The 27,757-nt window shown below is 36.0% G+C and overlaps 2 protein-coding genes and 1 pseudogene across 8 annotated transcripts in view; all 3 read right to left on the bottom strand.

Moving 5' to 3' along the window:
• Positions 1-259: 259 nt before the first annotated feature.
• Positions 260-14,921, bottom strand: LOC141507982 (uncharacterized). Of its 2 annotated transcripts, none has more exons than XM_074216209.1 (4): positions 14,716-14,921; positions 7,926-8,106; positions 4,399-4,461; positions 260-2,389 (listed from the first exon to the last, which is right to left on the bottom strand). In XM_074216209.1, the coding sequence occupies exons 2-4, from the start codon at positions 8,089-8,091 to the stop codon at positions 1,620-1,622; spliced, it is 999 nt and encodes a 332-aa protein (XP_074072310.1). In that variant the 5' UTR covers positions 8,092-8,106; positions 14,716-14,921; the 3' UTR covers positions 260-1,619. The 2 variants fall into 2 exon arrangements, with proteins under 2 accessions (XP_074072310.1, XP_074072309.1); XM_074216208.1 differs by lacking the exon at positions 14,716-14,921 and adding an exon at positions 14,448-14,554.
• LOC141507983 (COP9 signalosome complex subunit 5 pseudogene) lies at positions 6,471-7,576 on the bottom strand (annotated as a pseudogene).
• Positions 14,922-17,947: 3,026 nt separating the features above from the next.
• Positions 17,948-27,757, bottom strand: part of SPATA13 (spermatogenesis associated 13) — a 317,041-nt gene continuing 307,231 nt past the window's right edge. For 3 of the 6 annotated variants that reach the window (XM_074216202.1, XM_074216200.1, XM_074216204.1), the window contains 2 exons: positions 26,319-26,393; positions 17,957-24,166 (listed from right to left, as the gene is read on the bottom strand). In XM_074216202.1, coding sequence (XP_074072303.1) covers positions 23,991-24,166; positions 26,319-26,393 — 251 coding nt within the window. In that variant the 3' untranslated portion in view covers positions 17,957-23,990. Of the gene's footprint in view, positions 24,167-26,318; positions 26,394-27,757 lie in introns of all 6 variants that reach the window. The other 3 variants (XM_074216203.1, XM_074216201.1, XM_074216205.1) reach the window with 2 other exon arrangements.

Raw genomic sequence — 27,757 nt, 5'->3', positions numbered from 1 at the left:
CCAGGGCTGGTGCTCTATCCATTGTGCCACCTAGCTGCCCCTCTTTGTTTCTTCTTAAATTCCCTCTTGACCACATGAGCATTTCAGCGACATTTTGTTACACTGTTAAGTACACAACAGAATGCCTTAAATTTGATAGCAACTGGAAATACTTATGGAAGGAAGACTTCAAAGTTTTACAAAACTTTGGTTTCCCATTGATCTTGCTTCATAGTGACACTTTGTGATGTTATTTTTTACTATTGTAAATTATTGTCTGTGTGTGTGTGTGTGTGTGTGTGTGTGTGTGTGTGTGTGTGTGTGTGTGTGTCTTATGTGTTGTAGAGGAAGAAGGAAAGAGAGGTGGTGGAGGAGTGGGAGATAAGGGAGAACCAGGAGAGAGGAAAAGACAGAGGGGAACACAATAAATACTGTGTTTGGGATGGATGTCTGACATCTATGAGACTAATTAGCAAGCAAATACTAACACCTTGAAAAGGTTGCCAAGACATAATCCTCCTGAGTAACTCCTCTGTCAGCTCTAAGGTTTAGTTACAAGATGTAAATGGATGGAAAAGTCAGAGAAAACATAAACCAAGTTCCAGGAACTCCCAGTCTCCAATCACTTGACAGTACCCAAATATCATTAATTACCATTAAAACAAGTTAATAATATTTACTTTTTCCTTCTCACTAAAACTTAAATATAAATACAAACATAAATATAAATAAATATGAAGTTTTCAAACTATTAAAAAACAAATTAAGTAGTCCAAACACATTCTCCAAGCATGGCTTTGTCTCCATTCTTACATTTAAAAGAAGAAAAGTGAAAGTTATGTCAAAAGCAGCATTGATTTGTAGAAGTTCAGAAAATGTCAATGAAGAGATATCTTAAATAAATGACAATAGACTACAGTTGTATAAGATTCTAAATTTATTCTTGGGAGAAAAGTAATTAACAGTTATGACCACTGTTTAGTCATAATTAGCCTCCTGGTTTTGCCTTTCCACATATATTGGTGCCAATTATAAGCATCAATACTGTGTAGCAAAAATTGCTAGAAAAAAAGAGTGTCTATTGATCAAGTGATAGCACTGAAAAAAATCATGCAATGGGAATGTAATGGAATATTGTTGGCTATAAATGACAATGAATATCAAGAATTCAGAGAAATTTGGGAAGATGTAAGTGAATGGAGATAGAATGAGATAAGCAGAACCAGGAGAGCAACATATCCTTAAATACAATAATATAAACAAAAACAACACTTAAAGCAATTGAATAATAAGTAATCTTGGCCTGAGAGAACTGATGTTGAAACACACACTTCCCTTCTCTCAATAGATGTGGGGGGGGGGGAATATAGAATGTAGCATGTACTCTCTCATACATGTGGTTGCTGTGTTTATTGATTTTGGTTGACTGCTTTTTAAACATTAAAAGGGAAGCTCAGTGAGAAAGGGAAAGATGGGAAGACTGATGTGAAAACAAAAGTTCTCAATAAAACTTAACTGAAAAAATAAATGTCATTAAAATGAAAAAATAAAAAATCATATAAGATATAATCAGTAAGAGTCAACCTCAAACTATATAGCATTATATGAAAATAGTAGGAAATGTGGACTTTTCTAGTTGACTAATCTCTAAATAAAAGGAAGCCTGTGAATGTTGTGTCATCATCTGCATCAGCAAATAAGCCATTGAACTTTTCTCCTCCAATCACTTGCATCCACACCTCATCTCCAAGCTTCAGCTCAAGGATGATGCCCCCAGATGCCTGGTCCTCATTACCATGATAGCCATCTTTAGTATGTAGCACTTGGACCCCATTTTTAACTAAAGATACATTTATATTTCTGGAGAAAACTGTAATATGGTAAGTGAAGTAATATACTCCATCAATATAGCAAGTGAATTTCCCAGTGGTTGAATTATAATGATTCTGTTTATTATAAATGATTTTATCAAACTTAATGGGCAAATTTGAAGAGGGAAATTTGGTAAACACAGTAAGACCTACAGTAAAAGCACTTTTTGGTGAGACCGGAGGATCGCCGATTTTCCCCTTTTCTCCTCGATCCCCTTTCCAGCCTCTTATTCCTTGGGCTCCTGGCTCACCCCTTGGTCCCATGGGACCAACTTCTCCTACAGGACCTGGCATTCCAATAGGACCAACAGGGCCAGGCAAACCAATATCTCCATGTGGTCCAACTTCACCCTTTATTCCTTTCAGTCCAATTGGACCCACATCACCCTTTGCTCCCTTTCGTCCTTGTAACCCAATCTCTCCTTTTTGACCTTTGTCCCCCATGGGACCAACAAATCCTTTTGGTCCATATTTCCCAGGCCATCCTCTTTGCCCTTGTTCACCTTTGTTCCCTTTTGCTTCAACTTTTCCATCTGCTCCTAAAAAGAGGATGAACAAAAGTGGGATTATTTGTCGAACATTTAATTTTAGAAAGAGAGTCTATATTTTTCTACTTAGAAGCAGTGTTGTGTGAACTGAGCACAGATTCCATCTTGGACACTTGCTAGCTATAATACTATTTGATAAGTCATTATAACCTTTCATAGCTTCAATTTCCTTTTCTGTAAAATGAGAGTAATTTTCATACTATTCACCTCATGAGGGTGCGAAGAAAGTGCTATGCAAATCTTAGATACCATATAAATATAAACTCTCTGGGCCTAGAGCTGAAAAGAAGGAATTGCTTTAGAATGAAGATTTCATTGTCTTTGAAAAACTGAGTTCAGAAAGAATTTGGAGATCAGACCTTCTAAAGAGAAAAAGGGATTTTCTGAGCAGTATTGTCTCCTGGAGAAAGAAGAGGTGTACTCTTGACTTCTTCATGCAGAGAACAAAGTTAATGTTAGGGAGTGGGGCAACAGATCTGGATCTTCCTACTTCCTCTATTGCAATCAATGATTTAGGTAGTACAAGACCCATAAAAGAGGGAAATGCCTAACCAAAATCTGTTGATCTTCTAGGGGGAACCTAAACTGAAAAGGGCACAATAACTCTTGAAGGAACTCTGCTAGACATCTTGGAATACAGAGGAATGTCAGAAGATTGCCATTATAGCAACCCTAAGTTCAGTATCAATATGAAGAGAGTCAAAGAGCTATTCTGAATTTCTTGAATCTTTTCTATACTGTTTAAGGATACCTGGAAGTCCTTTGAGTATCTTATATGTTCTATGTCATTTTTATGCATACATGTGAGTTCTTTTCATGTTAAATATTTTCTGAAGGGGAAAAATAAAAGCTGTCCTACCTACCATATATGCATGTATTACATTGAGTATTTGTACAATATTAAGGAATCTTTTGACTTACATCTGGTTAAATCTAAACATAGACTATATCAAAGCTATTCTTGACATTCCTGGAGAAAGGGGGGAATTGAGGAAAAAAGAGAAGGGGGGGAATTGAGGAAAAAAGAGAAGTGGGGGAAAATGCCTTTTTTGGAAGCCCTATTTGAGTCTACAGGCTTAGAAGTTAGGAGGAGGGACTTGAGTGATTGACTACATAAAGATGACAATGGCACAATTCCTATCTTTAAGGAGCTAATAAACCAATTTGGTGATGAGATGTATAGACAAATAAGTATGTGATTAAGGCAAATGAGTGGTGCCATAGTGCTGGACCTGGATTCAGGAAGACCTGAGTTCAGATACAGTCTCACACATTTCCTAACTGTGTGATCTTGGGTATTTCACTTGATCTAGTTTGCCTCAGTTTTCTCAAAAGTAAAAAGAACTAGAGAAGGAAACAACAAACCACTCTATTATCTTTACCAAGAACACCTGAAATAAGGTCATGAAGACTTGGACAGGACTGAAACAACCAAAACAACAAACAACAATAAAAATATTTGTGATAGGGCAAAAGAGATCTAAAAAATATATATACCTCAATCAAACTTGATGAAGGAGGTGGATCTGAACTGGGCTTTGGTGGAAGGGAAAATTTTAAGCAGAATTTATATCTATTTGTTCCTATTGAGGAAATAGGTGGTCACACCAATTAACATGACTCAGAAAGTAATTAAGCAGTCAAGAATCTGTACACAGAAATATTTTTGATTTCTATTTATCCTCTTTTTGTAGATAGAGAAATTAAATTAGTGGCACTTGTGGGATTAAGTAACAACTTAACTGCTTAGACTTTTAAATAGCCTTGACTCTAAAGAGGGTATATTTCTTTAAGCAAAAAAGTCAACTGACAAGCATATTAAATTAGACCGTGCCAAAGTACTTTGAATTCCTTTGAGTGCCTGCCACAATATACCAGCAAATGCCTAATAAACAATTAGTATTTATAAGTACCTACTATATGCCAGTTATTGAACTAAGTGCATTGATTTAGAATATAGGTTAAGAATATTTCTACATTAGCAAAAACTATTTTCTGACCTCGTTCTCCTTTTTCTCCATTTATGCCTTCTCTCCCTGGGTTCCCAGGAAGTCCTGTTTCACCTATGTGACAGGGAAAAGCACAAAACTTTAGCAATAAATTAGTTTTTTGAATAGCATCTAACATTAGAACTAATCATTGAATTTTTCTTATAGACATCACTATAGATCAGTAATTGTGTATAAATATATATATATTTATATATAGAGATAGATAGATATAGATTGATAGATAAATAAATACAAATTTTTTCACACTCTAATCATTTTCTAATCTTTTTTTCCAGAAAGCTAGATATAGAAATATGGAAGCAGGGAAATAAAATAAATGTAAAGATGATGGGATAATTTCCCAAAAAAATCATTAGCATAGATTCCATGGAAATGAGCTTAACATGGATGGCACATGTATAATCTAAGTCGGATTGCTTGCCATCCTACAGAGAAAAACTTGGAATTCAAAAATTATAAAAATAAATATTGAAAACCATTTATATGTAATTAGAAAAAATAAAATGCTACTTACAAAAATATCCCATAGAATTCATGGGATAATAGGAAATGTATATGGTCTTTCATTCAGTAGACAGAAATAATCAGACCACTGACACAATTGGAAATAATCTTTTCTTGGCAATCATGGCAATGTTACTTCAAATAATGCATGTATATTCAAATTATTGAAAACATAGTATATCCATCATTCGCTTCCATCTTCAACAGCCCTGCAGATTAATGAAGGGCAACATCTATTTTCCTGATGTTGAACTTTAGATGTGTCAAATATTCAAAGTCACTATAAATGGAAGGGAAAATTCTGAAAGCACCTTGTTTAGGAAGGGAAAGTGACAGCTAAAGTGGCAAGGACATGACTCTTCATCAAAGTGATAGAGATAAAAACTTTAAATAGATCACTGGATCTGACTATTTCATTTTGGGTTAACTATAATACTTTAATGAAGAGGAGAAACCACATAAGAATAAAGTGGAAGAACACCATTAAACTGATGGTATTGGTTAAATAGGCCACTGACTCATAGCAACTGAGAGGTATTGGCAGCAAGTATCTCTGAGTAGTAAAGGCAGAGCTGCATTGGATCAATGGAACTAAGATGGGAGAGCATCATCTATGGCAAAGAGCTAGACCAATGATAGCCAATTATCATCTGGTGTTTAACTTCATTGGATTTCTAACCAGGGCATCACTCTATGTCACAAATACTGTGCATGTCCCTTGGGAAGATTTGAAAAATGGAAAGGGAGGTACCCTGAATTTTTTCTTCTTATGCAGTAGGGCACCTTGAGTAATATTATATGTTTAGAGAACTGTGTAAGTTTCTTTAGGAAAGAGGATACCCAACAGAAAGAAAAGGAGGAAGCTGCCTTTCTATATAGCCTGAAATGGGAGTCCTTTATATATTACTGTGCAAAATAAAATCTAGTCTGTGGTTGATATCTTGTGATCCTGAGTGTTCATAAAGGAGAGCTGATGGCCATGCTTTATAGAAGTGCCATGTGCTGAAGATTTTCAGATGTTACTTTGCTGGGGAAAGATAAACCAGATTAATCATATAGGTGATTTGATGGCTACACTTGGGGGGACCATCTGATATTTAAAAATCCTAGGTTTCAACTGGATGCTTTATGTGAAGGCTCCCAAAGTGTGCCCAGGTCCTTAGTTTGAGTATCAAATTGCTAACAAAAAGTTATAAGTATATTTTCATGGGCTAAATCAGCAAGAGAGGCCACAAGTGTTCACTTTAACAAAAAGTGAACAAACAAAATCTATGGATCCATCATGACTATCCATTTGGAAAAATGAATATTACATTCTTCATTCCTCCATTTTTGAAAGTAGAGGAAGTATAAGGTAGTTTCTAGGTAGGTTTTTTTTCATTTTAAAGAAATTTTTATTATAGCTGAGTGATCAGTATAAATAACTAAAAGCAAATATCTAAGTGACAATCCTTTAGTTTCTTAAGAAGTTTTCCAAAGCAATCTTCTGAAATATTTTAATACAACTAACAGAATTTCAAAGCACTTCATTATGCAAATCAGATTTTTGATGACCAATTTTAAAGTGTTAAGTATTTTTTCTCAAATTATCTGTCAAACAAAAGAAATACCTCCAACAAGGCAGAAAAGAGTAACTATGGGATGGGATTCTTTAAGAAATATTAATTTGGTTGAAAAGTTTATCCTTAATAACCTGAGACATCAATCCATGGATAGCTTCTATGGTGGTTTTACAGCTGTCTCTTGTTGCTTTAGCAAGTTTGTCTTCTGATTTTCGGTCATGTGTTTCCAAACCCAACATGAAACTCCCTCTTCCAAGCTGGGCTTCTGACTGTTCTAGTTTTTCAGATAAATCAAAGACTTGTCCAGTGGTATAGTCCACATTCGTAAGTAAGCTGGAAGAACTCAGAGTATTTACCCAATATTTGTTCCACAGAAGTTCAAGCAATTTACGATCCAAAGATGATTTAAAGTAAGAGACTTCCAAAGCATAGTACTGTTTGCAGTGTACTCCAAAGTCTTCTATCTTATTAAGTGGAATAGTCTGGTACTCAGAGGGACCTTCATCTGGTGGTTTGTAGCCCTTTGGATAGGTCCTAAAGGCACCAAGATTCACTTTTCCTGCAGATATTGTTATTGTTGGATCAATAACTACTGCTTCAAATGGTTCTTGAAACTGCTGATTGAGCACCTGGGTACTAACATCAATCCCAGAGAGCCAACAACCATAGCCAGGGTGACTGTGAAACCAGCCAATTGCATTTTCAAGTCGACCCACCTGTTTTGCATTTTCTATATATGCTGCCATATATTCATATGCAGCAGCTTGGGCATTAACTCGAGTTTCTGTGCCCTCTACTGGCAAAGCAAAACTGTCCATAATGATCGTGGTTTCACCATCCACTTTTCCGAGCATCAAACCCATCACTTCCAAGTTGCCTCCTGATCTAGCATGCATCACCATTTTCAGTAGGGCTAAGGCTGAGATCTTGCAGTACTTAAAGTAATGGTGATCCTTGGTCCAGGGCTTGGCCGCCAGGATCTCCTGCTGCTGCTTCTTGTCATACTTGTAGATCTCGTCGATGCTCTGTGCCTCCTGCATGTTGTTGGCCAGCTCCCAGCTCTTCTGGGCCAGGCCGCTGCCTGAGGCCACCATGACTGCCGCCAGCCCCCTCCAGCGGCATGGCCCAAGCACCGGTGACCCCCGCCCCCTGCCGCCCTAGGTAGGTTTTTTTAGGGGATTTTTTACAAGGTAAGGAGTTAAGTTATTTGCCCATGGTCACACAGCTGGTAATTATTAAATGTCTGAGGTCAAATTTGAACTCAGGTCCTTCAGACTCCAGGGCCAGTGTTCTATTCTCTGCACCACTTAGTTGTCCCAAGTCTAGGTAGTTTTGAACCAAACTGAAACATAGGTAGCATAAGAACTAACTAGATTGACCCATCTTTCTATAAACCTCATAGAATGCCTTGTGCTCCAGGGAAGTATGTTTGTCAGAGCCAATAGATACCTTTTTCCCCTTTGTCACCCTTTGCTCCATCTCGTCCATCCCTTCCAGGTAAGCCATTATGCCCAGGACTCCCAGGGATGCCAGAATGCCCTTGTCTGCAGGTGTCTTGTGAGACTAGGTCTTCTGTACTGACTCCAGCCACCAGTAGGATCCACCAGATTCTCATAGCTTCAAGTATGATCTAAAAGAGCCAAATACAATCATACAAAGAAGAAAACCTCTTGTGACCATAATTCTAGCCTTTATTATTCTCATTTAGCAGATAATATTTAAAGGACCCAAAGAGTTCAGGGGCAGGGCTTATTTTTGTGACATAATTAAGATGGAACTGAAATGAATTTGTCCTAAAAAGGAAGAATGTATCTTTAGGATTAGCCTGACATGATAACAGAGGAAGGCCCCCAATCCAGCAAACAAAATCAAAAATTAAAATTCCTTTTCCCTCAGAGAATATTAGTACTAGAGCAGGGCTTCTTAAGTTATTTTGTGCTGTGGACACCTTTGTCAATCCAATGAGAACTTGAGATCTTTTTTCAAAATAATATTTTAACTGTATAAATTAAATAGGATTAAAAAGGAAACAAATTATATTGAAAATTATTAAAAATCATTTTTAAAAATGCTTCCAGACCCCTAGTTACAAACCCATTTCTATAGTAATTGTTTTGTTTCTCTCAAGGACCTTTATTTTAAGAATATAAATGACCATATTTGGCATTTACATGGTATTTAAATGTTTGCAAGGTACTCATTAGATACATTATCTCATTTTCCCCTTTTATAACAAGCCTATCAAGAGATGCCATGGTCAAAAAGTTCATCACCTCATGAACAGGTTATTGGTGATAAAGCTCTACCCATTTAGATATACCAGTGCTTAGACAGTAGACACAATCAGGGATTGGGATGACACTCAAAGTCTTACCAGTATGGTAGGCCCTATTGGAACCTACTTCCAAGGGAAGTCTGAAATGAATGAGTCCTAAGAATGGGGCTTTGGTGGAGAAGATAAATGTTTGCTAATGAATGAGGTAAGGACTCTAGGATATGCATTGGAACCATAATGCCTACTCTACACTGAGAATATGGCAACTTGACAAAGCCAAATGACTTTTCCAAGGACACAGAGCTAATTGTTAGAGGTAGCTTCAAACCAAGAATTCATATTCTCCTGATTCTAAACTAGGTTCTTTCCACTAAATTGTGCTGCTTTACCCAGAGCAGCAGCACATTAAATCTGTTAGCACCTTAATGTACTAGTTTAAAAGATTGTTTTTCAGTTATCTGGGAATAAGGTTATAGCTATGTGAAATAGAGACAGTGATATATATATATATATATATATATATATATATATATAGAGAGAGAGAGAGAGAGAGAGAGAGAGAGAGAGAGAGAAGAGAAGAGAGAAGAGAAGAGAAGAGAAGAGAAGAGAAGAGAAGAGAAGAGAAGAGAAGAGAAGAGAAGAGAAGAGAAGAGAAGAGAAGAGAAGAGGAGGAAGAGGAAAAGGAGGAAAGAAAGAAAAAGAAATTTAATTCAATCCAAGAAATATTTACTATGAACCTACTTTGTATCAAGCACTAAGCTAAACAATAATAAGATGAAGACAAAAGTGAAATTGTCTCTTGCCTTCAAGAAACTTACACATCCAAGTGTCTAACATGCACATAGAGAAATGAATACCAAATACTATGGTGGGTGGATTGACTGGAATGACTGAGGAAACAAAGGTTCCAACTTCTAAGTATATTGATTTATTAAGCAATGTATGCCAATTGCACAACAAATCAGGACCAGACCTCCTCAACTTGGCACTGGACCTCAAATACAGAGGAAGATATTTTTATTCATTAAAAGAAAATTATTAACAGAATATAAACAAGGATACAAGATTAGAGAATCTGATTTCTAACTGGAGGAAAGATGAGGAGTTTTCCAAGTCAGGAGGGAGTGAACAAGTGAAGTCGCTGAGATCAGGAAAAAAGGGTGTCCCACTCTCCTCTAAGTGTCTCTATTCAAAGGAATAAGGAAACAGTAATCGATTGACCAACACAGGGTCAGTTTTCAGATAAAATATATGAATTGCTTGAGATGTATAATTGTGAGAAAATTAACATCAATTCTTAGATCTAACTGGGTTTCTGTTCAGCATAGCCAAGGTCCTTAGTTTTAAGGGTCTCTAAATATCAGGTATGGGTGATCCGGCTTCTCAACCACTCAAGGTTAGTTGAAACAATGCAATAAAGGTTTCTCACAATTCTCAAAATATGAATAAAGTTTTCTCTCATGACAGAAATTGGACTAGACCCACCATTGAATAGAAAGTAAACCGAGCTAGATGTACAATTGAGTCACAAGATAGAGTCAGTGTGGTTCAATCAATTCCCATAATACATACAAAAGAAATACAAAGAAAGTTCAAGGAGTCTTGCAGGGGCTGCTGAGCTGAATGTTGAAAGGAGTGAAGGAAAAACCATTCTGGTTTCCCATTCTGGGAAAAGAGAGAACATTCCAGACATGCAGGTGGGGGGTGGGGCAGGAAGACTCAGATAAAGCAATGAAATGATTTGTATAGAGAACAATAGGAAGGCTAATTTGGCTGAAACAAGTGTATGAAAGAGAATAATATATTATTCTAGAAAGACATATTGTAATCATATTGAGAAAGGTTTTAGATGCTAAATAGAGTTTGTGTTTTATCATCTTGTCAAGAGGACGACAAGCTTCTTGAGCAAGGGAATGTCATGATCAGAATTGTGCTTTAGCAATTTCAACTTGGCCTCTGTGCTGGTTTGGAAAAGGGAGAGATTAAGAAGCAGGAAAATCAATTAGCAGCCTATTATGGTCTATATGAGGTCAGATTGGCGTCTGTGTGCCTGAAGAGAAAGGGATGAATATGAGAGGTGTGGTAGAAATCATCACAAAAACTGTTTGAAAATGAAGGTGAGGGATAGCTTAGATTTAAAGATGATCCTAAGACTTCAACCTTGTTGACTGGAAAGTATGGTGGTGTCCCCAAATTGGGGAGAGGCATAAGGTATTTGGGGAAAAAAAAGATATTGAGCTCTGATTTAGACATATTGAGTTTAGGGATTCTAAAGGTCATTTACAATGATGAAATGTCTAGTAAACTATGATATGGGGCTACTGTTCAGGAGATGAGTGGCAGTTTTCTGCATAGAAAAAATATATGTAGGTGTATATTTTTGGGGGTTATTTCTCTGTGTGTGTGTGTGTGTGTGTGTGTGTGTATACACATGTATATGGGCAGCTAGGTGGACCAGTGAATAGAACACTAGGCTTGAAACTAGGAAGACTTATCTTTATGAGTGCAAATCCAATCTCAGACACTTACTATGTAACCCCGGTCAAGTCATTTAGCCCTGTTTGCCTCCATTTCCTCATCTGTAAAATGAGCTGGAGAAGGAAATGGCCAATGATTTCTGTATTTTTGCCAAGAAAATTCCAAAGGGGGTCACAAAGAGTCAGACATAACTGAAAGGCAACTTTAAACATCAACAAATATATAAATATATAATATATGTGTATATAAAATATATATATATATACATATTCATATATAATATAATATAGTTATTCCTTCCATCATAAGGGTTAGAGGTGTGGTGCTCCTACAATCTGGAAAATTTGCATAAAGTATCAAAGAAGAAGTCTAAATTATTCATACTAAAGAAGAAATCTCAATTATTTTGCTATTAAAAACAAAATATATTGTCATACAATACTATACATATATTTTATTTTATGCATTTCTGAGTTTCTACATTTTTGTGTTGTCTGAGGGCCTTCTATATAGTAATGAGATGGGCTCAAGGGCTTTTAAGGTCTCTGGCAACTCTAAATCTTTGATTTTTAAGCTCATTTTTTTGCTGAGTCAACTGCATGGAAAGGGATTCGAGCTCCACCTTGTGGAAAAGAATGAGCATAACAGGCACCAGTGCAAACATTTCCATAAGGTGACTCAAGGTTATTCTCCTCCCTCTCCCTTGGCTCCATGCAACACCCCACACTACCTTTATAAAGGAAATACAGATGTTTCCCATTGAAACCACATACTCATTTGCCACTCAGGAAATTGGGCTAAAGTTTCTTAGAGCCAAGTTTCACGTATGATCCACATCAGCTTTTGTTTTCTAATTCAAAGTGACAGCACCCTGTAAATATCATGTCTATCAACTAACTTTCTTGAATCTTGTTTTTCCTTCTAAATTTTTTTAAATAGAAGACATTATGAAATTTATGTTAATAACAACATTATGAAATTTTGGTTAATAACAAAGATCTTCCAAATCCTAATTGTGTAAAATTAAGGTCATCTTATTCCCCAGCAAAAAAACAAAAAATAAAAAAAACATCAGTCAGCCAAATGACAAATGCATGCATAATCCATGCAATTACATTGTTCTTTTTGTGTTTTACTGCTGTTCTTTAACCCCCAGTGGATCCTTGTGAATTAATCTTCCTTTTAATACCTCACACATCTAATAAAAGAAGTTGGGGTCAGGAATGGAAAAAGGATTTAGCCAAATAACATATGTATAGATACGGTATTAGGCTCTCATACAAGATGCCAAAAGGTCATCTTGGAAAGTGTGTGCTCTTTTTCACTGACCTCCATAGAAACCTTCTTCAGTGTATCAATATAATCCTTTGTCTTCCTTCTGTGAAGACAGTTCTGGAGATCTCATTTCATATTTCCAATTCTAGGGTATTTAGTGGAAAAGGAAGGCAGGACTGGGTTTCTAATCAGAGTAAGATATCAGAACTTTTACAAAGTTTAATGAAGAATGTTGGCTGGCCATTTGTCAATCAGTGTATTATTAACAAGAGTCCATTGAACATCCATTGGACACAAGTTATTTAAGGACACATTTAAGAGTTCTTGCCCTGAAAGATAGGATAATGACAGATGACAGAAAACCAGAATAAATATAAGCTCCTAGAAACAAATTCGGTAATTATAAGAATATACTAAAGTGAGTAGGTGAGTAGGTGGTACCAGGGATGAGGAGATTAAAGAAGGAGACTTAAAGAAATTTCCTCAGACATAAACCTTTAGCTATGATAGTCTCCAACTCAAGATAATCAGGAATTGAGAGTCCAGAAATGATCAGCTGGGTGGAGAACTCAATCTCATCTCCTGACCTCCAAAACTGAGTGTTATTTAATCCAGTCATGCTGTCTCTAGCATTGATTCATTTGACTCTTTACTAAGCTTTCCGAGTAATTCTGTCCTTCACTTAAAATTAGGGTTTCCAAATGTACCCCCATTTCTGGGGACAGATCTCACTGATCATTTTCCTACTTCATTTACTGTACATCCTAGGAAGGGAGTTTGCTTCCTTTCTTTCAGATGATAGCTCTTCTGAAAGCTGCAAATATTGGATTTGAATAAATTATAACAAGTTGCTCATCGAGTCAATTTATTAAGTACCCACCCATGTGCCAGTATTAGAAATACAAAGAAAGGCAAAATTTAGATTCTGCTTTTAAGGAGATTGAAATTTAATGGGGAAGGTAGCAAACAACTATGTACCCACAAGATACAGACAGGATAAATTGAGAGATAATCAGAGAGAAGGCACTAGTATTAAGGGAGATTGGGAAAGGTCCCTTTGAAAAAGGATTACTCTATAGAACTCAATGGCATAATGGATAGAATGCCAGACTTGGAGTCAGAAAATTCATCTTCCTAAGTTAAAAAATGACCTCAGACACACCTAGGCAAGTTACTTAACCAGTTTCCTCATCTATAAAATGAGCTAGAGAAGATAATGCCAAACCTCTCCAGCAACTCTGCCAAGAAAACCCTAAAGGGGCTTACAGAGAATAGGACTTGACTGAAATAATTCAATAACAACAACAAAAGGACAACTCTACTAGTGAGGCAATATGGTATGGTAAGTATAGAGCTGGGTTCAAGTGATACCTCTGAAACTTCCTGACTGTGTGACTCTAGGGAAGTCTCCAATGTTCTCAGAAATTCTGAGACTATAAACTGCAGAGAAGATGCCTACCTCCTTTTGTAGAATATCAGTGAAATCGAAAGTTCTGCTCCTAGCCCTATAAGAAATTATATTTCCATTTCTTGTATGTTCTTTTTACATATCTAGAACCAGGGTTTCAATGAAATTTGGAAATTAATGTGCATACATGAATGTAAATAATGCACATTTTAAGGTATAGTTTAATATACACATTGACCTCATGGCTTTCCTGCAAAGTGGTTTTTAACTTCATTTTATCCCTTTTTCCATTTCACTTGAGCAGAGTTCTGACTGAATACTGACAAGCCTTTCTGCTTCTAGCTCCCAGATTTCTCTCCTTCCCTAGAAGTGGTTCCAGAATACCATCAACTACAATTTTCTTCCCTTTCACAACCCTGTAAAAACCAAATACTTTGCAAAACTGGTCGCAGTTAAGTATGGTCTTTGGGACTAGACACAACTGACTAAATTAAAACTGAATTGAAAAGAAACCCTCCCCTCTTTCTACACTTACCTGAAACCCAGTGTCCCAGCTATGTATCCTCAGGTATCTGTACTGAGGAATCTGTAATCAAGCTAAATACAATCAAGGCTTCCCGTCATCTAAATTCCCCCCGTGAAAATATTACCAGGAAGGGGAAGGAACAGAATAAGTACAGGATGTTTTGTAAAAGCATAGAAAATAAGGGACAGAGCTAAAATCAGATAACATTTCCAATCTAGAAGTGACTTTTTTTTCTTAAAAATAAACAAACCTCAGAAAATAGAAGATAAATACTCACGTGGAACAAAGAAGAAAGTAATGAGATAGCTGAGAAATACCCTACTCTTGAAATCTCTCTGGCAACAAGCTGGTTGCTCCAGATTGATTCTTCATCCTATTTTTTTCTCTAGAAATTTCTAGTTGCCTTGATCTATTTACTGTTCTTGACACACACAACTCTCCTGTCCATGTTTTTGTACTAGATGTCCCCTATACCTCCTCATTCTTGCTTCTTAATTTCTGTGACTTCCCTCAACACTCAGCTCAAGTACCACTTGCTGCAAAAGGCTTTTCCAGATCCTCCCCAACTGCTAATGGCTTCCTCTGTCATATCACCTCCTTTCTATTCTGTATATATCTTATATATACCTAATTATTCACATATTTGTTTTCTCTTCCATCAGAATGTGAGGTCCTTGTGATCAGAGTCTGCTTTTGACTTATCTCTAGCATTTAGCACAGAAACTGGAACATAGTAATAAATGTTTGTGGATTGATTTGATTTCCATATTTTATACTGGAACTTTCATGGCCCATGCCTATAAAATTGAGGCCTCCCTGAAATGGGAGACCACATACCACACGTATGATATGGTATCTAAAAGGGGCAGAGCTAGAATTTGAAATCAGCTCCTTGCTACAGAGTTATAACAAGTTTTCTTTCTAATTTGAAAAACAAAGCTATCAATCCATTTGGGGGTCAAAGTAAGAAGCTAACAATTATGATAATTTGTAAATTTGAGTTGAATTGGGTTCCTTTTTTATTCCCTAGGTCCTAAACTGGTTACTTAGACCGGACAGGAAATAAGGCTAAAAATAACAACAACAACAAAGAATTTGTCTATATCTTTTTATTTTTAGCCTCCTCCAAAACTCTATTCCAAAGTTTGTTGGTGCTTAAATGATCCTGGATCCTGCCTCAAGTGTGAAACTCTCCACTGGGAGAATTATTTTCTTTCTTTTCTTTCCTTTCTCTCTCTCTCTCTCTCTCTCTCTCTCTCTCTCTCTCTCTCTCTCTTTCTGTTTTTGCAAGGTAATGGTGTTAAGTGACTTGCCCAAGGTCATACAGCTAGATAATTATAAAGTGTCTGAGGTCAAATTTGAACTCAGGTCCTCCTGACTCCAGGGCTGGTAATCTATTACACCACCTAGCTGCCCCTGAGAATTATTTTCTGTTTCCTAAGACACAGAGGAATGGTTTTCCCTATTAGTGGAGATAACATCATGTCTATAAAATCTTATCAAGCTAGATAACACCTCTCAAATATGCCTCCTTCTTTTATATTACTAATGATCTAACACAGACCCTCCTCACCTATCAGATTATTGCAATAGTTTGCTGATGGGTCTGTCTGCCTTAAATCTCTTCTTATTCTAATCTATCCCCCATTCAACCACTAAAATGATTTTTCCTAAAACACAAGTCAAGCTAAATACAAACAAGGCTTCCCATCATCCCATCATATCACTTTCATAACAATAAATTCTAGTGGTCCTTGAACACCTCCAGAAATACAAGGTACTCCCTCTGCCATTCAAAGATTTTCATAATTTATTCCCCCTATCTTTCTAGGTTTTTTAATGCCTTACTCCTCACCTTGTAATCTTTGATCTGGTGACATGAACAAGACACTATGTCTTTTGGTTCTAGGCATTTCCCCTGATTGTCCCTATGCCTAAACTGCTTTCCTTCCCTGTTTCTTGCCTCCTGACTTCCCTGGCTTCCTTTAATTCCCAACTAAAATTGCATTTTTTACCGGAAACTTTTCCCAATCTCTTAATTCTAGTGACTTTCCTCTTTTGATTATTTAATCTGTATATGGCTTGTTTTATAAATATTTGTTGTTTCCCCCATTAGATTTTAAGTTCCCTGAGGGTAGGACCTATCTCTTGAGATTTTTTGTATCCCCCAGAGCTTTTTACTGTGCCATAGCATATAGTAGATAATTAATGTTTATTGTTTAAAACCCATACCCTTTTTATCAGGCAAGTCATTCTATCTTCCTTACTTTTAGTCACAACTTCTCAATTCATTCTTTGAACTTATATATGTCACCTCTGGCAGACTTTGATGAAGTCCAAAGAGGCTTTGATATAGGTATTCTCAAATTTAGCAAAAAGGAATTGAGGAGTGAACTTTTTTTTTTTTATTGGTACTGTCTTATTTTTGTACATAAATATTTTTGGTACATAAGCATTCAGGGATTCCCTTCCCTACCTCTCCTATACCTCAAAACCCCTAGTCAAGGGCCCTATAATTTCCCTTGACCTCAGTTTCTTTTGAATAATAAAGTCTGGAGGGCAGCTAGATGGTGCAGTGGAAAGAGCACTGGCCCTGGAATCAGTACCTGAGTTCAAATCCAGCCTTAGATACTTAATACTTAGCTGTGTGGCCTTGGGCAAGTCACTTAACCCCATTTGCCTTGCAAAAAAACCTCAAAAAAATAAAAAAAAATAAGTCTAGATGGTTTCCGAAGGCACTTACAGTTTTAGATCTGAGATCCTGTAATTAATTGTCCTAATTACAAAAAGATGCCAAGATTTATTAAACTTACCACATTTAATATTTGCAATTTACTTGCCAATTCCCACTCATCAAAGAAGAAAATCATTTGGGGATTATGACCTGTGGTCCTCTACAAGGAACATTTCATTGATCTATGCTAGTCTTAATTAACCAAAGGTTTTGGATATGTAATAAGTACTTACATGTATATGTTTGTATATGCTAACTGATACAAATATAAAGTCCCCCATGTTCCCCAAATATACCTGGGAAAACTCCAATTGCTCTCTGGCCCTCTCTGACTTTAAGATCCTTTTGTTTTATCACTTTCTCTTATTCCTGAGTGTTTCCTTTTGAAAGGTAGTCTAACTTCTTAGGATTTATTGTGCTGAATTCAGGAAGACTAATCTTCATAAATTCAAATTTAGCCTGATTAGCTGTGTGATCCCAGCCAAGTCACCTAATCCTGTTTCCTTCAGTTTCCTTAAACTGTAAAATGGGTTGTATCTTTACAAGAGGATCCCAAATGGGTATTGAAGAGTTGGAAACAACCCAAAACCAAACATGACCAGATATGGGGAAATAGAGCAGTAGCTTCTGAGTCAGAAGTCCCAGGTTTGAATTTCTGATGACTTTGGGCAAACTATTTGTTTCTTCACCTTAAAATAGAGACAATAATACTTGCACTATCTACTGCCTAAGGTTGTCCTAAGCGTTCTAGAAATGAAAGCCAATATTATGATCTAGAAGATGCCAAAGAATAAGAGCCTTTCCTTTTATGCAAATTCATAGCAAACTATGATCATTTTACTTAGTTCTGATGTATTAGATAATGATCTTTATACCTCTTGCTCTTATGATTAAATGGATCTGGGCTGCTTTTCAGTCCTGAGGAAATAGTTAAGCCTTTTGCAGTCTGCCAGCAATTCCCTAAACAAGTACTAATATTGGGGAAAATACAGTATCTTCCTCTACTCTTCTTTCATTTCCTACACTGCAACTGAATGTTTGCTTTGCCATACTTAAAGTGTTATATAAATGTTGGCTATTACAATCCACCATAAGAGTTTCCTTCATTCTTCATCTTCACTCATAAATGTTGCTACATTTTTCCTTATCTGTCCAGAGCACACTTATCTTTGAGATAAGATTTTTGGTTCCAAGTCTTCTATTAATCAGTTTCCGCCTATATCATCTTCTACTCTTATCCCAATGTCTACCTAGAGTTCCTTATTCAACAAATATTAAATAATTACCTCAGACAAATACTAGGAGTCTAAGGTATATTAAGATACAATAATAGCCCTTACAAAGCTTATAATGGGAAAAAACAGGAGTTATATGTCAACTATGAGTGAATGTGGTTGATGTCAAGAAGAGGTTCAAAGTACTATAGGAAATGAGGGAGAGGTTACTCAGTTGGAAGGAGGAGTCAGGGGAAAGCTACTTTAAGTGCCACCTAAACTGGATTTTTAAGGGAGATATTTCTAAAGGTAAAAAATGGACTAAACTCATTCCACTTGTGAGTAAAACTATGGAGAAAGAAGATGATGAGAGAGTTCCTCTTACACTTTAAAGTAGGAGCCATGAAAGGGAATAATTTGAAATAAAGTTAAAAGACAGTCTGGAGTCAGATTAGGGTGTTCTCTGAATTCCAGGATGAAGACTTTATGCTTTTATTTGGAAGGCAATGGGAGACCACAGAAAATTTTTGAGTAGACTATTGCATATTGCATACTTTAGCACAAAAAAAAATGGATTGGAGGAGGTAAAAAATGGAAGACTTGGATTAGGAGATTATTGAATATCTGAATTAGACTACAGTGCTAGCAATAGGAATTGAAAGTAAAGACTGGATTTTCTCTCTTTCTTTTCTTCTCCCTTTCCCCCCATTAAGCAAGTTTCTTCAGTTTCCTTATTTCAATTTTTCACCTTCCATCCTCTCTGAGACTTTATTTACTGTGGCTTCATCCAGAAAAGTCATGTAGATAAAGTGCCTAAAAGGAAAAGAAGTAGTTCTTGGAAAAGTCAGGGTAATATTTTTCAGAATTTTCACCTTGTATTTTCAAAGAGGTCACAACTTTTATCTTATTAAAATGGCTGGAAACCAGCTTTACAAATTATTTTATTTTACTGTACGTAAGCAAAGACAGAAATGGTAGGCACACATCATTTACAAGAAATGAAATCATTTACATAAAACCACATTAAGAGGAAACAAATTTATAATACACCACTTCAGCTCAAATGTATAACCAAGTTCCAGCAATTCTGTACATCATACCTTAACTGTCAACAGCTAATTCATCTGTGTTGAAGCTGTCACTTGATCTACATGGGCAACATCACTACTATGTAAAATAACGAGTTAACATTTACATGATAAAAGTTACAAAAAATGCTTGGCAAACTATGTAAGCAGGTCATACAGCTAGAGCTAGTATTTACACAATGATAGCTGCTAAATTACAGAATCAGTTATAAGTGAAGCATTTCCTCAAAACAAATGCCAATGTCTAGAAAAGGGTCAAAGATGTTACTGACAAGTGTTAGTTATGCCCAAGGACCTTTGGATCAAAAATTAAAGCAGTTGGTCTTTTGTAAAGACTAATTACACTTTTATTATCATTGTTTTTTTCCTGAGCTCCCTTCTTTACTATTATATTAAAAATTTGATAGCCAAAGGGAAATTATAAAATTTTTGTGGAATCACCTTATACTAAAATTTTGTCACCTGACATGTTTAGAGATGGAGGGGTCCCTAATCAAACATTCCAATGAGAGATTTTGCTGTTTTTCTAGCTTCTCCAGTATTGTATTAGTCTTTCAACCTACAAGAGGATATCTGAATTTAAGGACAAGAGAAACCATGATTGTAACAAAAGCCCTGTGAGACAGAGGTCTACTTCCTTTGTCCCCATATCCCCCAAACCACCACCACACAACTCTAATAGTCCTGCCCCAAATCTCAGCTAATTACTGCTCTAATCTGAGACTAGTGATATGTTAATTAACATTGTGGGAGACTTCAGAAAGGCTGATATATATAGAGTTGTCCACTTGGTAAAGTACCAGAAAGCATGGAATTTACAATAATGTGCAAAATATCCCAAATTTTTAATATAACGTGAATACATTGTAGCAATAGTTTGTCATTATTCCATGACAAGAAAATTTTATTCAAAAGAATGGTCCTTAATATATGAAAGAGTATTGTTCTTTTAAGTCAATATTTGCTCTATAGACAAGGAACCTGTCTTTGCCCTAGCTTTGCATAACACTTAGTGTTACCATATGGGGGAGGGGGTGGGATGAAATGCTTTATTTACCAAGTTGGGAAAGGGAAAAAAAAGAGATCAGTCGAAATCTACAGCTATACTATGGAAGGAAGGTCCAATATGTTTTTGACAAATTGTATTTGCCCTTTTGTTGTTATTGTTCACAGTTCATACACCAAGAACCCTTTTTTCCTCATTAGGAACATTAGTCACAGTAAATATTTGCTTGTTCTGCAAATTCTGCAAGGTGACTGTATATTTTTAATATGATGTATGGATCCCAGAGGGGTTAAGAAACTTGACTCATCATATTAAAAAATAAGTGACAGAAGTCAAAAGCTTAGGGATCTTCAGGCAGTTTCTGCTAGTTTTCCTGGCAAATCACTTAACTTTTCTGAAACAGAACTCCTCATCTGTAAAATGAGGAGGTTGAACTGATCTCAAAGGTTCCTTCATACTCTAAAATTCTACATCAAGCCTTTCTTTCTGTCAAAAGTTGTCATTTCAAAGGACCTGTCCAATTTTCTAACTACTGAGTTCTGAAAATATACAAACAATATGGTCTGTTCATAACTATGATTTCATCAATCTAAGGGACTCCCAGGTGAGGAATTATCTTAGACCAATGCAGGTCAGCATCTTCTTTACAATTTAGAAAGTCTTGGAGAGTTATCTAGAATACTGAGATATTTAATTAAATGACTTGCCCAACATCACATAGCCAATATGTGTAAGAGGCAGGACGGCCTGAACCCAAGTCTTCTTGGATCTGAGGCCAATTCTCTGCTCACTATACTATGCTATGCTACCTCTCATGAGCAATTAAAATTATTTTGTTAATCTCCTTTAATACATATAGTGGAGTTATCCTTGAATCTCTCCTCTGGGTTGTTTTTGGAGAAACTCATACAAAATCTGTGTAGTGAGAATTGGTTTTTTTTTTCTATTTTTGTTAAAACATGACTTATTCAGAAGAAAATTTGGGAAAAAACAAATATACTCATTCTTCCAATCCCTCTAGAACTCAAACATATAGTATTCAAAATCCAAGTCATATAAATCCAAGCTTAAGTGAGCCAACCACCATCTTATTCTCCTTTGAGATACCAATCTTTGGGATTGTTTGAAAACTCCAGAATATCTCAAAAATTTCAATAGGGAAAACATGCAACCAGGTGATTCATATACCCTGTTTAGATTCACTGGGGCTAAATTTGAGTTGGCCCAATAACCTGACCAGATGGAAGATCTATATTTAAACTCAAACTAGGCCCCCAAATTCATTCTTTTCTATTTGGAAGGCTGTGGAGGTAGAGGAAATTCTTACAGAAGTGTTAAAGCTTTGTGGAGAAAATATATTGGTTCATCAAACTTTTGATATTAAAACCTCTAATTTTTTTTAAATTGAATTTTCAATTACAAATGTAACACAGTCAAGTAATTCCATTGATTACCCTATGGCAATTTTGTTACAGAACATGGAAAAACTGTTAAAATTGCAGATTAATATACATTCCATTTATCATAGACAGATCACTACAATTATTGCTAATGGGTCTATCAAAAGCATTTAAAATTTTCAAAATTCAATATTCTTTTTAAAAAAGACTTATTAGTAAAAAAGATCAATTATACAAACACAATTAAAACTGAAGTGTCTTTTTTTAAGACACACTTGCAAAAATATTTACTGATAACTTTTCTTTAGCACCAGCTTCTACCTCAGGCTGATATATGAGCTATTAACCACAGTAATTCTAAATAGTGAAAAAGACCTCCTATATGTATGCCATCAAAAGTATCACAATAAGAGAGAGAACAAATACTTTTTCATCAGAGTTTTTCATTAAGTGTCATAAAGACCCATTGGGAAAGCTTCACACCCAATCAACTTGTGTTTGCTCTTTCCCACCAGTTGACCTCCTTCAGGAATGTCAAACTTAGTGAGGAGGAGGAGGATTTGAAAGTTACATTCTGGAAGACTTGGACCCATTATTTGTCCTTAAATCAATCTGCTTTTATTTTCAAGTTTACCTGCTAGAAATGGTTGAGCAATCTGACACGAAGTTACCATAAATACATTTTTAAAAAACAAATGCATTAACTATATAGCTTAAGGTCCTCTCCTCCAGTATGCTAAGAAAATGAAAGTGACAAGCATCTTGAAACCCTTGAATCTGTCACAAAAGATTTTTAAAAAGCACTCTTTCATTAAAATTCATATAGTTATCTATAGATAACAGCTAGTGCATATCCTTAGTTGGAAAAGGGGGAGAAAAAAGATAAATGCACCAAACTGACTCCTCTCTGTGTCTTCTATTTTGTCAAGGTCTCTTCTAAAATTTGTCATGACTCCCATGAAGGAATATTGAGGAACAAGAACAAAATCTATTTCAAAAGTCCAAGGGATGATTTTCTTGACCATTTTGTACCTTTTTAGCTGAATGAGTGCAGTTTTGGAAATTGCTTTGTGGGAATGCATGGAAGGAAAAAAATCTGCTGAAAAAAAGTACATGAATATCTTACATATTCACATCATCATCATAAATATGAAAATACTTGTATTTTTATAAGAAAAACAGGTATATGTAACTGGCAGAGGTGCCTTGTGGATTAAGTTGTGGGTGAGAGTTGGTTTCTACATGCTAAATTCTATAATGCATGCAGGAGAACAGCTAATTTGAGGAAACATGAACCCAACTGACTTGGGTCTTCTCATTTTCTTCTTTGAAAGCAGCAGGACCTTCTGAACACTTGGGTCAAGTTCAGCTTCAAGTTATTGTTGCCATTTGATTCAATGGGAGCCTTTTTTTTTCTCCTAGCCTAAAAGAGAAATAAGGCTGTGCACCATTCCCCACTAACATTTGGGAAATTTTTAGAAGGACAGAAATTGGCAAGAAGGTCCATGAATAGATGAGATGAGATTTGGAGATACCTTGGCAGAAAACAAAAGCTTTCCTTAGATCCCACTGAACACATGACAAGAAAAAGATATATTTCAATTCTATAAATGATTTCCCTCAAAACCAAGCATGGCATTGGGAATGTAACAGTGGTCCTCCAAGGCTACCCATGCCTTGGGAAAAGTTGAAAAAACAAGACCTTGAATATTCACTTTTGAAAATGCAACAATATCTTCAGACACCAATGAACATGCTCATCATTAGCAATACTTGTTCAGTAGAATCAACACTTGCTTTAGAGCATGTCATAGATCTCTAAGTCTCTGGTTAATTCAGAGCAGAAAGAATATGGGGGGGGTTTCCAATCAATAAGCCATTATTAAATGCTTAAAGTGTTATGCTAGGCTGCCTTATGGTTGTGCATGATGACCTTCTGCCCTTCAAGAAGTTTCTGGCAGATGGTAAATTGAAGTCCTCCCTCCTTCTTTGATCCCCAGCAAAGATGATCTTCAGCCCTAGGTTCAAGAGGGATGTAAAATAGAGGAAAGGAAAAATATGTCTCTTCTCCACACCAAGCCCTGGCCAGCAGGGAAAAGGTCTTTTTTATTCATTTCTTAAATGGGGTGAGTTTATTGAAGGTGTGCCAAAAAAGGGATGGCTTTCTTTTAGGTTCTGCCAGGGCAAAAACTTGTTGTTGAGGAATGCTGGTAGGCACGGTGATGTGACGTTGGTGAATAGGATGCAAACTTTGATGAGGGGGAGGCACAGGACATCCATTATAACCTAAAGCAGAAAAATGTGAAGAAAATTTAAGTATCACTCATGTACCCAAAAAATGGCAAACTACCAAAATCTCATTGACCTCCATGGCTGCAATGATCACATCTGTGCAGATAACTCCTAAATCATATCTCCAATCTCAACCAGAACGTTGGTCCCCTATTTCCAATTATCTTCCAGATTCTTCCAAGGGGATGGCTTGAGTTCATGATTTCCATCTCTGTACCTGTCCCTCCTAGATTATTAACTTTGACTTTTACCCCCTACTCATGTTATATCCAATTAGTAGTCACCTCTGTAATACCTTGAACATTTTCATTCCTAACATTCTCTTTGGTCATCCTGCCAACATACTTATTAATTCGGGTCTACATCAGTTCTGAACCATACTATTTTTTCCTTCTGGAAGGAAATGGGGTTAAGTGACTTGCCCAAGGTCACACAGTTAGGTAATTATTAAGTTTCTGAGGTCAAGTTTGAACTCAGGTCCTTCTGACTCCAGGGCTGATGCTCTAGCCACAGCTCCACCTAGCTTCCCCCTGGATTATACTATCTTTTAATAGTTTCTGACCAATCTCCTTGCCTCTCTCCTATACCATTCTTCACATTACTACCCATAATATATTCCTAATACATTTCTTTAAATTTCATTTTAACTATCTTCTCAAAAAATTTTAGTAGTAGCTCTTCCAAATACAGTAAAAAAATTCCTTTGGCAGTGAGTGGCATTACCAATTGAAGTAAAAATTCCAAATCTGAAACCAACTTACTTGTCTATCATTAGCTCACTGTACTCTGTGTTTAGGTCCCTGGCTGAAGTGATTCACTCCAATCTTTATTGAAGCTTCTTTTTTCTTTCAAGACCAAAAACAAATTATACTTTCTATATTAAGTATTCCCTAATTTCCCCTTCATTGTCCATCTGGAAGTCATCATTTCAATTATTACTATTATTATTATTATTGTTGTTGTTACTGTGAACAACAGAAATATCACATTCCAAATCAATTTTAATAATTACAAAGAACTTTCCACATAAGACCTCATGATACCTATGAAATAGGTAGCATATGCATTATTAGCCCTATTATAAGAATGAGAAATTTGAGACTCAGAGTAGTTATGTGACTTGTCCTAGTATCATCGATAGGAACTTGAACCTTAGTTTCCTGATTCCTGAATACTTTTCCTAGTACCTCACTACCCAAGTTATGAGGATCAACTGAGATAGTTTTACAAAGTGCTTAGGCCTTTGAGATATAATGACATAATGTTTAGCAGACAGTAGGTGTTTAATAAATACTTGTTCCCAGGGGTGGCTAGGTGGTGTAGTAGATAAAGCACCAGCCTTGGAGTCAGGAGTACCTGGGTTCAAATCCGGTCTCAGACACTTGATAATTACCTAGCTGTGTGGCCTTGGGCAAGCCACTTAACCCCATTTGCCACGCAAAAAATAAATAAATAAATAGATAAACAGATAAATAAATAAATAAATGCTTGTTCCCTCTTTTCCACCTTACCTTGATACTTCACTGTCTCTATGAACTCTCATTAGGAATACAATGCAATTCTTGATTACAGTATATTATATGAATTATATACAATATAAAAAATCTTCATTATATTTTCAAAGGGGGTTAAGAGTATGAAGACATTAACACTTCTTTTATTCATTCCTTGTCACTAACTTATTTTTATATATTTAATTCTTTTTAGACTGTTATCTGTTGGATGAATCAGAATATAGTTTATAAAATAATAGGAGGCTGGAATTTTTAGGTATTTTCTCTTCACTGCAGAAAAGATCTTAGGGATATCACAGTTCATCTCAAAAATATTGTATCACTAATATCCCTTAGAGTTTCAGTCTAAGAAAAAAATGTTAGCATTCATCCTTTGGAAAAAACTAGAAACAAAGCAATCAGAGGCAGGAAGAAGCTGGGAAGTTGTTTAAAAAGTTCTGCAGTGTGCCCAAGTTAAATAGAAATGATGCTAAAATCATTTTTATTTTGGATTATTTATAATTTCACATTTTTATCTTTATGACTGTCTTCCAATTATACAAATAGGTAAGAGCTCACCTCATGAACATAATAAATGATATAGTTTTTCAATGTAACATTGTAAGATCTGAAATTTGTTTAAGATAACTTACCTTTTGACTTTCCATGGCCTGGTTTTTGTGCATTTAACATAGCAAGCTTCTTTTGTGATTCTGATATTTCCATTCCTGGAATGGAAGGGGTGAGGGGAGAATGAATTATTAACATGTACATGCAAAGACATCTACATCTGCAGAAGAGTTGTTTCATTTATTCATCCATTCATCTATCCATTTACCCACCCACTCACCTGACTCCTTTATTCCCTCATCTGAAATTAATTCCCTCCTCATCTTGTCCTATCAGAATCTCTCTTCCTTCAATGCTGTACTCCAGAACCTCCTTTTCTATTCAATCTTTCCTCTTCATCCATGATTTATGATTCCTCTTATATTCCAGAAGCATTTTATCTGAATCATTCTTTTTGTTCCCTTTACTCCCTACTTGATGTATTATTCTTAAATGGGTTCATGTTGTATTTCCCTCATTAGAGAATAAACTCTGTTGTCGGTATGTTTCAATTTTTTCTGTGTATCCCCAGAGTCTACCCCAGTGCTTAATAAATATCTCTCAAGTTGAATTTACTTCCCCTTAATGAGGAAGACCCTTCCCTACTAACAAACTGTGTAAGTTACTTAGATGAATTAGACTTGCTCTGTACTCATCGGGTCTTGACTTCTACTCAAGGACTTGTGTTTTAATTTTTGAAAGAGGTTGGTCTACATCAAATCCAAATCTTCCAGGGGGGGGGCAAAAAATCATTCTGGCACAGTGGCAGACTAAAAAAGTCAGTCACCTCATTAGTCAGCAGATGCTGGGAAAATCAGAAGGCTAAGGAAAGACAATAGTGATGATAGGCTGAAAGGTAACTGGGGAACAGTGAAGGAAGATACATTACATTAAACATAATATATTATGCATAAGGCCTAATCTTCATGAATGAAAGAGATAGGATAATGCACAGGTAGTTTTGTCTAGTTGAAAACTGCCTAGGCAGCAAACAAAACTTTAAAGAGCTTTGTGAAAATATCATTTAAAGGAGAGTCCTCCAGCATAAGCTGGTACAGCCCATTTCATAATTTGTCTCCTTCAGATATATAATGATAGCTCAACTTTAGCTAGTACTCTATGATTTAGAAAACACTTTCCTTCCAACCACACTTGGAGGGAGAGAAGTTATATTTTATAGATGAAGGAACAAATACTCAGAGGGTCCTAAGTTAATGGTCCAGAGTCACTTAGTTATGAAGTGTCAGAGCTACTTTATCCAAAAGTTAGAAACTTTTGCATTTTTTTTTTACTTCAAACTTGTGGTTTCACTGATATAGGAAATTCCCACTGAGGAAATCACATCTAAAATCTCCTTTCTACAAGAGATTTTCCCCAACCCCCTTCTTAATTTTCTTAATTATTCCCTATTTATCCTTCAATCCTCAGAGCTTAGCATTATGTACATGACACATAGCAGGTGCTTAATACTTATTGAGTAATT

This window comes from Macrotis lagotis, chromosome 1 (assembly GCF_037893015.1).
Source record: "Macrotis lagotis isolate mMagLag1 chromosome 1, bilby.v1.9.chrom.fasta, whole genome shotgun sequence".
NCBI lineage: Eukaryota > Metazoa > Chordata > Mammalia > Peramelemorphia > Peramelidae > Macrotis > Macrotis lagotis.
This window is presented reverse-complemented; position numbering and strand designations above follow the sequence as displayed.

Bases quoted from the DNA above. Each gene is read 5' to 3' on its own strand.
- LOC141507982 (XM_074216209.1), bottom strand. From the start codon at position 8,091: ATGAGAATCTGGTGGATCCTACTGGTGGCTGGAGTCAGTACAGAAGAC. The intron at 4,462-7,925 runs GTATCTATTGGC...CCTGTCACATAG, and splicing joins GGGTGACAAAGGGGAAAAAG to GTGAAACAGGACTTCCTGGG. The intron at 2,390-4,398 runs GTCAGAAAATAG...TCCTCTTTTTAG, and splicing joins TGGAGAAAAAGGAGAACGAG to GAGCAGATGGAAAAGTTGAA.